Source organism: Rhinolophus ferrumequinum, chromosome 11 (genome assembly GCF_004115265.2).
Source record: "Rhinolophus ferrumequinum isolate MPI-CBG mRhiFer1 chromosome 11, mRhiFer1_v1.p, whole genome shotgun sequence".
Classification (NCBI taxonomy): Eukaryota; Metazoa; Chordata; class Mammalia; order Chiroptera; family Rhinolophidae; genus Rhinolophus; species Rhinolophus ferrumequinum.
This window is the reverse complement of record NC_046294.1, coordinates 34,435,830-34,450,939: the sequence shown is the minus strand read 5'-3', so window position 1 is coordinate 34,450,939 and position 15,110 is coordinate 34,435,830. Positions and strand designations below refer to the sequence as shown.

The 15,110-nt window shown below is 45.4% G+C and overlaps 1 protein-coding gene across 14 annotated transcripts in view; it reads left to right on the top strand.

Annotated features, from left to right (window-relative positions):
* The window catches only part of NAV2 (neuron navigator 2), a 702,045-nt gene that overhangs the window by 450,635 nt on the left and 236,300 nt on the right, over positions 1–15,110 (top strand). For all 14 annotated transcript variants that reach the window (XR_004424298.1, XR_004424299.1, XM_033118993.1 and 11 more), the window contains exon 3: positions 4,228–4,280. Coding sequence is in view for 12 of the 14 variants with exons in the window: in XM_033118993.1 (XP_032974884.1) it covers positions 4,228–4,280 (53 nt within the window). In the remaining 2 variants the exon portion in view is untranslated. The remainder of the gene's footprint in view (positions 1–4,227; positions 4,281–15,110) is intronic.

Here is a 15,110-nt window from a genome sequence, read left to right as displayed (position 1 = left end):
TACACACTGTGATGGGCAGCTAACTACCTCTTCAGGCAACTAGATCGAAAGATGGAGAGTTAGAATCCTTCCAAAGCTCTTCTTACATTAGGTCAAAATCTGCCCCATACATAGTGTCTCCCTACAAGTACTTGTTCTGTCCTCTAAGGCTACAAAGAAAAATCTAATCAGAGACAATGAGAACACCAAAATAATAGAGGATGGTCCTGAGTTAGAACCGTGGAATAAAATAGGAATGTATAAGTCTATACTGACAGAAAGATAGGCAAGTAGATAGATAGATAAGAGGGCTCAACTGGATAGGAGAATGCTGACGGATAAATGTAGAGTGAGTTACAACGATGGTGGTAAAGACTACGTAAGGCAAGAATCATTCATGGATGCTGCAATCGAGAGACGAAAGTCTGATGAGGAGCAGGCATTTTGCATGGTCTCAAAGTCTCTCCGCTGATTACTTACTAGTTCCAAGGGGAAATATAGTAACCACACAGGGGAGAATCCTGACATTACGACCAGGTGATCAAAATTGCGTGCCTGGCGAGGGACAGATGGATGTCGTGTGCGTCCTGATGTGGTACCCTGAGAGAACACAACATCACTTAGGTTGAATTCCAGTCAGGGATGGAAAACCTGAAACTGAACCTGAGGCGTCTCAGACAAACCCAAATTGTGAAACTGGCCTCAATTGTTCAAAAATGTCAGTGCTATGAAAGGCAAAGAAAGGCTGAGAAATTGTTCAGGACTAAAGAGACGTGACACCTAAATGCACTATGTGATTCTGGACTGGATCCATAAAAGACATTTTTGTGTCAATGGACAAAATTGGAATTATATCAATGCTAGATCTGAACTATCTAATTCTACGTTAGATAATGTCCTTGTTCTTTGGAAGTACACACTAAGTATAAGGGGCAAAGGACTATATCTACGTAGCCTACACTACAATGATTCAGGGGAAGCAAGGTGTCCCTATACAGAGAAAGAAGGAGGGAAGGAGCAAATGAGAGTGGATGAAGGAATGTAGGCATTCTCTGTTCTATTCCTATAACTTCTCTGTAAGTTTGAAAATATTTTAAAATAAAAAGTTAAAAAGAAAACATCTAAATGAAGGTCCATCAAAATTTGCAGGCAGGGAGATTGTCCCTTTGAAGGGAAAGCCTCTTTCTAGACCCTGGAGGAGTGTCTTGCATGACGTGTGATGCTGTGAGACCTGACCCCTGTGACGGAAGGTGGGAATCAGGGAATTTTCCTGTAAGGAATTTACCTATAAGCCAAGACCTCCAACTTGGAGGTAGCTAAGTGAAGCAGTCAGGAAGGGTTTTCTTGTTGGAGGAAATAGTGTGCAAAAAGGCTGGAGCTTAAATAGCCAGAGGGTCAACAAGGCAAAATAAAGCAGGCTACTGGGTCAAGGCAGTGAATGCTGAGCTTTAGCCTAAGAGCAAGGACTAGTGGTCGAAGAGTTCATTTTCAGGTTGGGGAGTGACATGTTCAGACATGTGACTTGAAGGAAAACCGTAAATGCTTTTTACAGACACTGTCCCTACCTAAATCTTCATCTATTCCAGACACCCCTGGAGGCAGGCTTCCTAGGCAGTGGGATTATTTGGGGCCCATGCTTTTCCATCATTGCCTTCTGCCCATTAGGCATAAATGGGCCTTTTGCTGCTGCCTTTTCATGTCCTTCCTTTAGTGACTGAGGGTTGGGTCTCTTATTAGTGTGATTATCTTCTTGAGTCATGAGCTGCCCGAAGTTGGCGGTTGCCTGCCAGCCCATTTCGGTGCCATCTCTGTGAGTTATTAGAAAGGTTTACGAGGCCAGGATAAACAGCATGGATTAACAGAGAGAGACAGGCCTCCCTCCTCATGCGTACGTGGCTGTCACTCAGGGAGGATGCCAGAAAGGGAAGGAGAGAAGAGGCAGGAGAAAGGAAAGAAAGAGGAGAGAGAGAAGAGGGCAACAGGATGAACAAAAGAGGGTGGAGAAGGAGAAACAAGACAGAGATTTGTCATGAGAGGGAGGAAGAGCTGATAACTTATTTTCTGCAACCATTTGGGCTGCCTCTGAGCACAGCCAGGAAATTCAGACACGCAGGACGGTACCTTCTCCCCCTTGATGACCTACTCCCATTGCATGCAGGGCTGCCAGCGGCCCTATGCACGTGCACGGACGCCATGTGTACACGCACGGGCTGGTGAAATGCTCTGAACTTATCCGAGGAGCTCTTTGGAAAAGGAATGAGCCCGGTGCTACTCTTCTTATTTAAAAAGTGCACCGATGCTTTCCAATGACTAACCTGTCACCTGTGTGCAGACAAGTTACTACACTAATGGGCTAAGAATGTCTTGAACACGCTGGAATACATAAATTGCCGTTGGCACTTAAGGACGCCGGCTGTAATCACAGTTGAGGCCTTGGGGGACAAATGCCTTTGTATCTGGTTATCTGCTTTGGGGCTGGCGCCCAAGACCCCCTACTCCGAGTTAATACATTTGGATCCGAAGACCAAGCTCTCCTTTCCAGCAGAATCAGAACTGCTGTTATCCCTCTAAGTATGTATGACAGCCGTAGACATTCCTGAGAATTTAAGGAGACGTATTTAAATTACATGAAATTGGAAACGAGGAAGTCTAAGTAAGATTCGTTTGGATTTTTATTAAGCATTTATTTTGCATTTGGGCTTAGTCACTTGATTTCTATCTTCCCATATAATCTATAGCATGGTCATAAATAAGGTCTCCTCCACTGGTTTATTTGAATGTTGTAAATGGCAGCCTTAGGCTTAGGTGAGCCATGATATTTGCGTTCTAGGAGCACCTGACTATGGTTTAGGTGACAGACCATGAAAAGGAATCAGAGGAGTAATTAGACCAAGCCCTTTGGTTCCGTTGATCCAGATGGTATATAAAGAATCTTTGACATGATTTCTTAGGCTCACGGTCATCCATCCTTCGCTTTAACGAGCACTGATGACCTCATGCTAAACTGGGTACTGATCAGAATCTAGTGATTGCCTTGTCCCAGGACATGGGGCTGGGGAGGAAGCTTATGAAGGCATCACGGAGGAGGCAAGTCCTTCGTTCTTTGTGATGGGATCCTCGCTGAGTTTCTGGGCTTAACTCAGAGGGAGGCATCCACAAGGGAAACCTTATTATTCATATTTTGTATGTTTTACTAGATAAGACTGTATATATACTATTGGGTTAATGATCGGTGCTGTTCCTAGAACACTTACTGTGTGCTAGGCACTATGTTAAGCATCATATCATCTATTCCTCATAGCTCCTCCTGGGAAGTAGGTAGTATTAGCTCCATCTTACAGATGAGGAAACTGAGGCCCAGAGAGGTTGAGTGACACGGCTGAGATCACACAGCTAAGCTGTAGAGCTGGGATTCAAACTGGTGTTTCCTTGCCCCCAAAGCCAGTGTCCTAAGCTGTACATGTACTGCCTTTTTTTGTGTGGCTGCAGCTGCAAACTTTACCATAGATATCTCGGGCTGCGTCTTGCAAGGGTTCCTCCATGTTTCACCATGGGAGGCTGGGCCTTTCTTCCCTGTTGTGATTATTTGATTTCCAGTTAATTCAGTGCACTCTCTTTCTTTCACATCTCTTAGTACGTAGGTGCTATTATGACTTCAAGAGTGTTCCGGGTCTCTTTTGACTTACTACGTGACCTTGGAGTAGCCATTTTTAAGTCTTATTAGCTCATTTTCTCTGTTTGCCACCCCTTGGAAGTAGGATTGTTAGTCATCCTATTAGTATAAAGCATTATTTTTGTATTTCTGGCTAAGGATGGGGTGAGATGTTATCAAATGTAGCTTTGGTCCCCTGGAGCTGAGTTGTAACTGGACCGATCCACTCTGAACCATCCCATCTTTTGTGGGGAGGTTGCACTCGCCTGTCTCAGAGCTCACAAGCACAATCACAGCTCAGTCTATTTCCCAGTCTCCAGTATTGCCACGGTGTCCCATCACTCCAGGACTGTCGTCGATGCAGTTGTCTCTGCTTTACATGATGACGACCTTGCCCCAGCTGTCCCTGGAGGACAGCGTCTCGCTGAGTAAGTCCTCAGGCTTGCTGGATGCGTCTCAGTATTTCACATGCCAGCGCTGATTGGACAAACCCAGTCTGGGCCTTAGGACTTGGTTGGCCTCAAGGGTCCTGAACATCACGACTCAAAGTGTCTGTGGTGGTTATTTATTCTACTGACTTGTGTTTCCTTTTTCAGCAAATGAAAAGATTGAAGACATCAATGGCTGTCCGAAGAACAGATCGCAAATGGTAAGTGGTACACAGGCTAGAGAGGATTGGTGTTATGTTAGCCCTGCCTCTAAATGGTCTTGACCATCTTGAAAACATTCACACCACTAACTTTACTCTAAGGATTATATTAAACTAACAGGCATTTCCAAGTAGCCGTGGTCTGCTCTTCTGACATTTATTGGCATTTATGAAAAACATGGCTGTGATTTTTACATAGATGGTGAGACAGTGAAAATGAAGTATGGTCCTTACTATTAGAAACAAATGGTACAGAACTGGTGCGAACATACACTTGTTTAGAATTTGGACTGTTATGACATGTTCTGCTTCCTCAAAGACGCACGACAATTTCTGTTTGTGTATGGAGCTGAGGCACAGATGAAGTGATGGTATCTTCTTACTCAGAAACAGGGGCATGTGGTCTGATTGCCTTTAAAAATCAGAATGATGTGAAATCAGAACTGTGACAAGAAGTATGGAATGTATTATCATATCCAGGCCATTCTCAGCATAACCTCGACAAGTGATATTCTCTCTGCTGTGATGTGCTTAAGCTCTGCTATTTTTTTAAAACCTTCAAATCTATTTTTTTCTTGTTGCATATTCTGCATATACCCCTGGAATTAGAAGTGATGATTACTGTTGAGTTCAAACAACATTAAATTGTGATGCTTTGAGTGCTTAGCTTTTCCCTTTAAAATGCTTTTCAAATGTGAATATTTAAACAAAGAATGTATATTATCAGAGTCTATTTAGAGGACGCTAATACCTGTTTAAAATATAAAGGCAATTTGACAACTTTTTCCCTGCATATTCATTTGCTTCCAGAAATCTAAAAAAGCCCATACTTTGTTTTTCTAACCTCACGCCACCCCATTTGAGGAGGCACAATTTGATAGTCTCGTTCCAGAGTACACCGAAGTGATTGGCATTCCTTGGGTTTACTGTTTAATTTTCTGAATTGCTTGTTATCCCAGTGAGTTGGATTGATAGCCTTTTCTGTCAACTTTTTTTCATACACAGAAAAATTTTTGTTATTAAGAGGAGTTAGTGTGTGTGTGTGTGTGTGGGGGGGGGGTCATTTTTCAGTCTACATTCTGAAACAAGTTTCTCTTTTTTATGGTTCCACTGGAGATTGCTTTCTTTTTTGTTTGATCCAGAGAGCAGCCACTCCTTACAGAGGAAAGTCCCCATGGAGACATCTCATGGCTGCTTTGACTTTTGGAAAAGCTTGGCTGCTATTTTTGCTACAGCTACTGCAGCTGTCTAGTGTATTAATAATTGAGAAAATTTGGAAGATAGGAGACTTAATTTTAGTGCAAGTATTTTGCACATGCAGTCATACCTTCACATGAAAGAGACGCAGTATTTCCCCTGGGATAAATATCAGCACATTTGTCCAGCCTATTATATGCATATGTAGAACTGACATTTGAAGGTAATTAACCTTTTGTTCTATTTGGTACATATTTATTTGCCACGCCTTCTGTTGGAGGTGTTGTTTCTTGTTAAAAGTCCACTTTCAAGATGATAAAATAAAATTGTCACCTCAGGTTCTTCTGTGCAAATTTAGTTCTATATGTAAATGTGTTATTTATAAATACTACCATAACACCAGTGCAATTTTATGGCTTCTCAGTAACTCTTTTAGCTATGGAGGAACTGTTTTTTGTTTTTGGGTTTTTCCCTCCCTTCCCCCCACGGACTGTGTTTTTTTTTAGACTACAAGACTATAAAATCGTGTAATTGTCTGTGATAATTAGTTCCATTTTAGGGGCGGGGAGGCAGACATGGATGGTCTGGTGGTAAATGCAGCAGAGAATATAGTTCAGCACGCAGGATGTGAGTCCAGAAAAATGTAACAACCTCCGCCACTGTCATTCCACTCTGCTATAAATGAGAAAGATGACAAGGACAGTGGAGCCATTGTCCTTTCCCCTGTGTCACAAAACGGTGATATTCATTAGGGAACACTCGCCTAGGGCGCATGGGAAGTTCTCAGAGACAAGCATGGGGCTTGTTCTGGCTGTGACGACACCTGTGTGTGTGCATGTGAGCACTTAGGGTCAAAGCATTTCTACTCACAAGAAGTGTCAGTTGGGACTATGGCCCAGTGGATGGGCCGCCATTTCTAGATTCCTAGAAGGTTAACTTCCCGATTTGGCCTTGTTTAGCGTGGCTAATGATAAACATTTGTTGTCGTTGGCTAAATATTGCCTGTTTGGAAGAGACGAGCGGGGAGGGTATATGGAGAGCATCATGTTGGCGAAAGGAGGGTGACACACAAGGGATTGAGGACAGGGGCGTGTACCACTTGGGGAAGTAACTGTGACTCCCTTGAACACAGTCAGCACCGAGTTAATGTGCTTCCTCCTGAGGAAAACAGAGCCTCTTCAGGGGCCTCTAATAATGGAGCCAAAGAAAAGCAATTGCGTTTCAAAGCAGGAGGAACGGGTGCTAGTCCAGTTTTCAAGGGACACATGTATTTCATCAGCTAGTCAGTGGATAGAAATATGACTTTCCACTTTGTGGACAGAGGCACAAGCTCGTCAGCTCTTTAGCTGGAAGAGGTGAAGCGGGTGCCCCTCCCTCCCATCCACTCACCCTCCTCCTCTGGGCTCATCACGCTGCCCCTGAGCTCCATTCCCCTCTCCATCTCCTGCATCCCAGGTTCTACTTCAAGTCCTGCTCTCTTCCCAGAGGGTGGCGAAGTGAAAGCAGAAACCTGTGGCATATGGACTAAAGAATTCCAGGGTCACTGGTGCACGGCCATTGTGGGCGTGGCGTCACATACTTTTAGCCATTCAGTCGGAGAACTTTCACAGCGCGCCCCTAATGCGAGGCGCTGGGCTAAGCCAAGTGAACAAGGTGTGACCAGACAACAATAGAACAGACATCTGTGCATGGCACAGTGGGGGCCCACGCCACCCCAGGTAAGGGGAGCTTTTAGAATAACTTCTAAGCGGGGAGCCTTGAAAGGCACGAGGTTTCATTCACCACAGAGGAGTGACGGGCGGAAGAGGACTCATTCCCATTTCTGGAGAATCTGTTTACCTGAGGATGTCAGGGACCCTGCAGAGGGAGGTTTTGCAACATTGATCCTCCCCAAGTGCTATAAGCTGTGTCTGTGAGATGCTTCTGGACTTTCAGTAATGTCCACTCTTTGCCCTGTTGTGTCCGAGGTGAGGGCTGAGGCATGGAAGAGCCCGGAGTACGACAGACCCCGTAGGCAATAGTGTTCTTTCCAGACCTGGGACCAGTCTGCTTTCATCATCACTCTTCACATTTCACTCATCATCACTCCACAGCTCAGAGCCACCCCCACTGGACCCAGGAGCAAAGTTTCCTAAAGGAAAATAACAACCGTGGTCATCAACTCCTGTGAATGGACGATGAACCATGGCGTCTGGGAAATGAGAACGCCGCCTGGTGGGAAATGGTGGTCAATGTTTTTAATGTCCACAGCGACGCGCCTCCGTACGGCGCTTTCAGGTTTACAAGCGATTTGACGCTCATGAGCACATTGGATCCTTCTGACTCTGCTGTGGGCCCGCGTAGCTTCCCCCCACTGAGGCGTGAGGAGACCGGGGTGCCAGGTAGTCGAAGGCTGATCCCCAGGGAGAGGCAGAGCTAGACCATCAGCATCTGTGACTTTGGGCGCCCAGCTCTCTGCTCTTGTAAGTTGGGACCGTGACCATGAGCAAAATGCGGAGGCACAGCAAGCAGTGCCTTCCCTTTCCCCAGCAAGCTTGGTCTCAGCTTATATTTGAGTCCTTTGCCCTGTTTCAGTCTGACCTAGATACTTTGGGGGCCAAATCCTTGGAGCTGGAGCTGTAGAAACAACACTGCCCTCTCCTCCCCCTCACCCCCACCAAATCAGTCCATTTGGCCCTTAAATAAGTTTGTGTGTGTGCGTCAGAGCTGGTTAAATGTTTTATCTGTTTAACATTGCCATGGCAACCTAGGGGCATCGTTTTGGCTTTCAAGTGGTGTGTTCAGCAAAGTTATGTGTTCGTTTGGAAGGAGAAACACTGCTTGGAGCTCAGCCAGCGGGCACGGGGGCGGCCCCTGCCTCATTCCCTAAATCCACTGGGCTCCAAGACTCCGCTCACTTGGCAGCCTAGGGATGGCCACTGCAGGGGGCGGTTTTCTTGTTGAATCATTCTTTTCAGCGGGTTGGCTTTCTGTGGTTGATTAGGAGAGGTACAAAGTGAGCTAGGCCTGCCGGCACTTTTCGGTGGAAAGCCCCAGGCCTGTTTTGCCCTCTGGCTGGCTGATCTCAGGCTTGGGGTCATCTGGGGCTTCCCAGCACTGCCCACCTGCCTTGTCCTGGGCTTAGGGAGTCCTGCTTTCTTCCCTTAGTACATCTAGACTGAGGGCCAGCCTGGACTTGTGAGTCAGACAGGCCAAGTTGGAGTTCCTTCTCTGCTGTTCTGTGGCCTTGGGCTAATTATGTAATCTTTTGAAGCTTCTATTTCCTGTTCTATAAAGTGGGATTGATAATAATGTATACCTTATAACGTTTTTGTGAGGACTAATGAGGTAATGAAAGTGAATATGGATAATAATTACAGTGATAAAACATAACTCCGCCTTGTGCCAGGTGCCATTCTAAGTGCTTGATAAATACCCTCTTAGCTCATCCTCCCAATGAGCTAAGGTGACTTTATTCTCCCCATTCTCCTGGCATATGGGCGGCACTCAATGCATGGCAGTTTCTCTGGTGATGATGGTTAGTTTTAGCAATCACTCATGTGTTTGGGGACATGGAACTTTTTGGAAATTGGGGAAAACTTGCCAGCCCTCTCCTCCCCACAAGGCTTATAGCCCAGAATTTTGCATACAGCCTCGCAGATGCTGGATCCCAGAGCCCGGCCTGTGTGCCCCCTGGGGCTCCATAGACCCCAGGTTCAGTGCTCCTGCTACTTAGCGCACAGCTCTGCTCCTTACACTGGCCTTTCAGGAACCTCTGTAGAAAATGTCAGCACCTGACTCCCCAAGACAATAGGAATTTGCATGTAGGCACAGAGAAGGACAGGGTTGTGGTTTTCAAACTTCTATTCCATGAACAGAGCCACTGCCCCTTTTCCCCAAATAAAAGCCTATGTGGAACCCCATATGTGACAGTGATAAAAGCTGTATTGCTGTCATAAACGGGAGTAAGGAGCCCAGGGCAGGGCCATCCTGGCCTTTCCCTTTCCCTTCCTCACTGTCACGGCTACCCTCGAAGCCCCCTTTCAGAAGGCCAGCGCCTGGGAAAACACAGTGACGAAGCCTAGAAAGAGCAGGGAAGCGCCAGCCCTCAGGCCGAGGCATCAGGTCCCAGCTCTGCTCAAGGATCCAGCCCGCCTTTCTCTGGTCATGTCTCCTCTATGAAAAGAGACAGTCAGACTAGGTCTTCTTTTTCACCTCTGGCCTCTGGACGCTGCAAAGCATCATGGCTAAGAGCACGGGCTCTGAGGGCCAACTGCTAACGACCAAGGGCCTGTTAAGCGTTTTATCTAATTATTACAGTCACACCGCGGAACCATCCTATGAAGTAGGTGCAATTTTTGTCTATGTTTTGCACACGGAGACTGAGTCTTTAAAAGGTTATTTTTTTTTTTTACCCCAGATTACTCACCTAAGAGGCAGAGTTGGAGCTTGAACCCAAGTCTCTCAAGTTTAAGAGCCCATGGTGTTCACTTGGGTGACAGAGAAAGGGCGAAACAAGAATAATCTTCACCCGACCAATCCCTGTTCTCCTTATTTTTTATTTGTGGATGCAGCAGAATCAGCTGGTTTTAGCCGGGAGTTAGCGAGAGTGGGGAGATTGAATATTTCTGGAAAGGGCCTGGGTTGACCTGTTGATGGGAACTCAAGAAACAGGGGCAGGTGGCCCCTAGCAAAAGGCAGCCTCTTCAGATGGCCTTGAAGAGCCCTGGTGCCAGGTGCTTCTGCCTGTTCTCACAGGGCTTCCTGGGCCCAGGGAAAGCCATCGGCAGCAGGATCAGGTTTCTGGGCCCAGTGACCTGGGGCCCTCCCAGCAGCTGCCAGAAAGCTGGCCACATGCCTGGGGAGTGTCTGAGATCCTTGCGCAGCTGAGTGGCCTCTGCCCTGGGTCTCTGGGCCTATTTTTACACAGCCCTAAGGGTGTACATGTGTTACAGAACCAAGAAGGAATGAAGGAAAGTCCACGGGCCACCAAAATTGAAAGCAAAATGCAAAGCATCCAGGGCCACGATCGGCAGGAAGCATCCACTACTTCTGACTCAAGGTGGCACATTCACTGTCACTGCTGATGTGCTGGCCAAAATTCTCTTTCAAAGATGGTAACAACCTCCCCGTCTGTCTGTCTGTCTCTTTGGCCACACCTCTGTTTCACACCATCGCTGGCTCCTCATTTCCCTCTCCAAACTCTCGAGCACACAGGACAGGAGACTTCATGATCTGGTTGTGATCGTTTCCTGCCACTCAGCCACTCAGAGTCTGCACACCAGACGTACTGGAACTTGGAGGGCCCCAAAGAGGCCGTGTATGTACGCCCATGTCTTTGTACTTTGATGCATGCCAGCCAGACTGCTGGGAAGACCTTCTGATTGTCCCCCTTGGGTAACGTGACCTTTCATATTCAGGTCAAGTTGTTACCTCAAGTAGTTGAGATAATTGGGTGCCGATTTTCTTATGTGTCCCCAGAAGTCCTGTACCTGAATTTCTCATAACATATTTTGTGCGGTTGTCTGGTGACTTATATTCTTGAAGGAGAGGCCATGTCTTTCACCTGAGGGTCCTAAGTAAGCCCCTATCACTTATATGACTGGCATGTAGTAGGTGTTTAGTAAATGATGGATGGCTGGATGGCTGGCTGGGTGGATGAATGGCTGGCTCGCTGGATGGACAGATGGGAGATGGAAAGACCAGGACTATCACATACCATTATTTTTGTGTCATTATCTACAGCTGAGCAGTGATTTGAACACTAAGTATGAACTTGGACTTTCTGTATAGGATTTAAGAAATGGATATTTGGCACTCTTCTGGAAATATCTTTCCTTTCCTTAATTCCTTTTTTCCTTGATTGATCCAGAGGATCCAGATAGGACAGTGCAGTTCATTTTTAGTTTAGTGCATTCTTTTGTGTTGTTTGAGGTAAGCATTTTTAGGTATCTTTATAACACCAGAGATGATTAATATTGATAATATAATAAAGCACCGTTCTAAGTGTTTCACATGTTTTAACTCATTTTATTTTCATAAACACCCTATGGAATGGAAAACATATTTTGTTCACTCCATTAAAGGGTATTGAGAAATCAGACCTTGATGCCTTTGCTGTGCTTTGCTGGGGCTGATTCAGGTTAGAGGACTCTCACCCTTTACCATGTTGTAGAGCCTAGGGTTACTGCCTTTGTCCCTGATTCTGTCAGCATTTTTATATAATAATAATAATAATAGCAGCAAACACTTACCATATACATTTATAGCTGGGCACTGTTTTAGACATTTTATCTGCAGTAACTGATTTTAGATTCATAAAATCCTATGAGAGCAGATATCATTATTATTCCCATTTTACAGATGAAGAAACTGAAGCAGAGAGGGTGAGTAACTTGCCTGAGGTCACACAGCTAATATGTGACAAGCTGTGCTTTAAACCCTGGAAGCCTGGCTCTAAGCGTCCATTCCCTTAACTGTTACGCTGTTCCACATATTTGGCAATTGATTGAAGAAGGAAAAAATGCTAGCTGTGATGTGGAGGTACAAAAATTACATTTGTCATACCAACCCCTCATATAAGTATGGGCCAAGTCTTGGGGTGATTCATTCCATCATGGTAAGGAGATTTGCGATGAAGAAGAATAAGCATGGACACCGGACTCCGGCAGATCTGGGTCTCACCTACTAGGAATGTGCGCTGGGGCTGGGCAAGTGACTGAATCTCGGAGTCTTCCCGCCCCTCGCAGCTGTAAGAGGGGGATGTTAATGGAAGCTACTTCCTAGGGTGATTGAAGGTATGAAGGAGATAGCCTGAAAAGCTCCTGGCATCGTCTTAGCTCAGGATGAGGGCCTGTTCTATCGTCATTCCCTTCCCTGTTTACAAGTCACATATATCCCAGCGATTGACTTGTGCATTAAGTTTTTTTCATACTCAAAAAGGTGGCATTCAGTAGGGTAGGCTAAACAATGTGCCCTCCCAACCCTCCCTCCCCCAGGATGTTCACGTCCTAATCCCTACAGGGAACCTGGGAATGTTACTTTACATGACAACAGAGACTTTGCTGATGTAATTAAGGATTTTGAGATGGGAAGATTATCCTGGATTACCTTAGTGGGCCCAATGTGATCGAAAAGATACTTGTGAGAGGGAGGTAGGAGGGTGAGAGAGTTAGAATCGGGGAAGCAGAGTCAGAGAGTGGGAGAGGGGAAAGGAGAGGAGGAGGTGGAGGAGAGAGAGAGAGAGAGAATACAGCTGGCTTTGAAGATAGCGAAAGGGGCCGCAAGCCAAGAAGCTGGACAAGACAAGGAAATGAGATTTCGCTAGAGCCTCCAGTATGGGTGCAGCCTGTCGATATCTTGATTTGAGCCCAGTGAAACGGGTTGTGGACTTCTGACCTCCAGGATTGTAAGATGATAAATTTATATTGTTTTAAGCTACTAAGCTTGTGATATTTTCTTACAGCAGCAATAGGAAACTATTAAGCTCTGGGATTCTAGCGAAGTAGCTTCCTGTATGTGTGTAGATGGTAAGCGGTTTGGGTTCATAGCAGAAGCTCATCTCGCTACTACCGTGAGCCCCTTGGGTTTCTGAACTGACTGCAAGTTGCCTCCATTGTTAGAACCTTCAGGATAGAGTTTTCCACACCTGTTCGTTCAAAGCAGGTCATTGTAGGGCAGCATGGGGAGGACCGGCCGACATTTCATTTCCAGTCCTGAGCCACCTCAGATAGTGAGCTGTCTGTCTATCATGTGCGTGGCAAGTACCACTTCATCTGGAAATTAGAAGTGAATGTCAGGTATGCCGGACTTTTTTTTTGCCAATGTAAACTCACAAGTAGGTGCTCTGTTCCCTAGTAATGTGTTTGTCTTGTAATTAATATGGCATTTAAGCAAATTTTGTGAGAGATTTATATATTTTATATGCTGTCTAATAACATCAGAGCTTCGTAATATATATAGTGTGTTTTTCATCTTTTTTAGTTCAATAAAAATTTCCATATTCCCAGACCTGGCATGGTGCTAGGTACATTGGAAGTGCTCAGCTAATGTTTCTTAGATGAATAAGTGGAACAATTAATGGTCCAGCTGTCTAGGAGCTTCCTAGAGATTGGGGGTGATGTTACATTTCAAATCGTAATGTCAAATGCACAAGGGACTTTTAAATGCTGTAAAGAAACTTGAATCATCCTAAGCCAAGAAATTCTCTCATATCTGGTCTCTTCTCACAATATTATATTTTAACTTAGTCACAAAGGTGTATGGCAAAGACACCAAAATAACAGATTCTTTTCATTAATAAGGCAAGTGATGTTTGGTTTGGCAAAGCTTCCTCCCGCAGTGCTTCTCCGGCTTTAGTGCATGAGATTACCTGGGGAGCTTGTTAAAACAGATGGCTGGGCCCCACCTGCAGAGTTTCTTTCAGTAAGTCTGGGGAGGAGCTGGAGAATTTGCATTTTTTGCGAGCTCTTGGGTGATGGGGATGCTGCTGGTTTGGTGACCACACTTTGCCAATCAGTGTTGTCTTAGTGTCATCTGAAAAAAGCCGCTTTTGAGATATGTCTGTGCAAACATGCATTTAAACATATATTCGTTTGCAAAGTTGTTTAATTTTTTTTTTTTTTTAGCAATATTTCTAAAGGGTTTATTTATGTTTGACTCTTTTGAATGAGCCCATCCGTTTGCTATTTTGGGAAGGTTGGAATGTTTTAGACACCCTCTTGTCTGAGAACTATCGTTAGGGTCTAAGTTCCTAGCATCTGAATTGTGTGTGTGCCAGGGTCTCAGAGTTTCCATGCGGTTTCTCTACCCCTTCCAGCTCACTTAACCTCTGTGACCCTTGGGTTCCTCCATTGAAAAACTGAAGTGGTAATCCTCTCACACGTGGTACTGAACTGCCTGTATCCCACGAGACATTCACTTCTTTGAGGGTGGGGCCACATCTGTCCATCTGCCCAAACCAATGGGTCCCTGGTAGATAGATGTTCAATGAATATTTACTGAAGTAATTCCCATCGCACCTCCATTGGGACTAAGGTGTTCTAAGGGTAAAGAACTTCGCAAGTGTGAGGATGGACACGGCGAGAATAGCTCCAAATCTTCTTGAGCTGAAAAAGAACTTGGACGGTGATTTATCACCATGTAGATTGTACCTTAATCCATAAACCATCTGGAACTCATGCTGGGATCCACCTCCCTGCATATGTCTCCGTAGAGTTGTTATTCTTCGGCCTAGCATCCAAGGGGTGTCTTTTCTGTGTTTATTTTTTGTTTTTCGATTTTTCCATGAAATAGAACTTAGCAAGGAATTCCTGTTTGTCCTGTGTTAAGGCACAGTTAGTCTACGATGTCTCGGTGTTGGAAACCGGAGAGCAGACGGATTCCAGTGTGCTCGCTTGAGCACAGGATAGACAACTACAGCCAAGTTGCCGAGCGCAGGTCCCAGAAGATCGCTTAAAACAAAAACATGCCAATAGTTAGATGAAAATCAATGTACCTCCTAAAAATTGATCTCCCAGCTTTCTAAAGAAAGGATTTCATCGTCTGGCGATAGTGGGTTGTCCCTCTCCAGGAAAAAGTTGGCGAAAACTGGGTAATAGCTGCCCTTTTGGGTAGGTGCGGGCTGCATGTGTCACACTCCCTACCTTTCCCTGT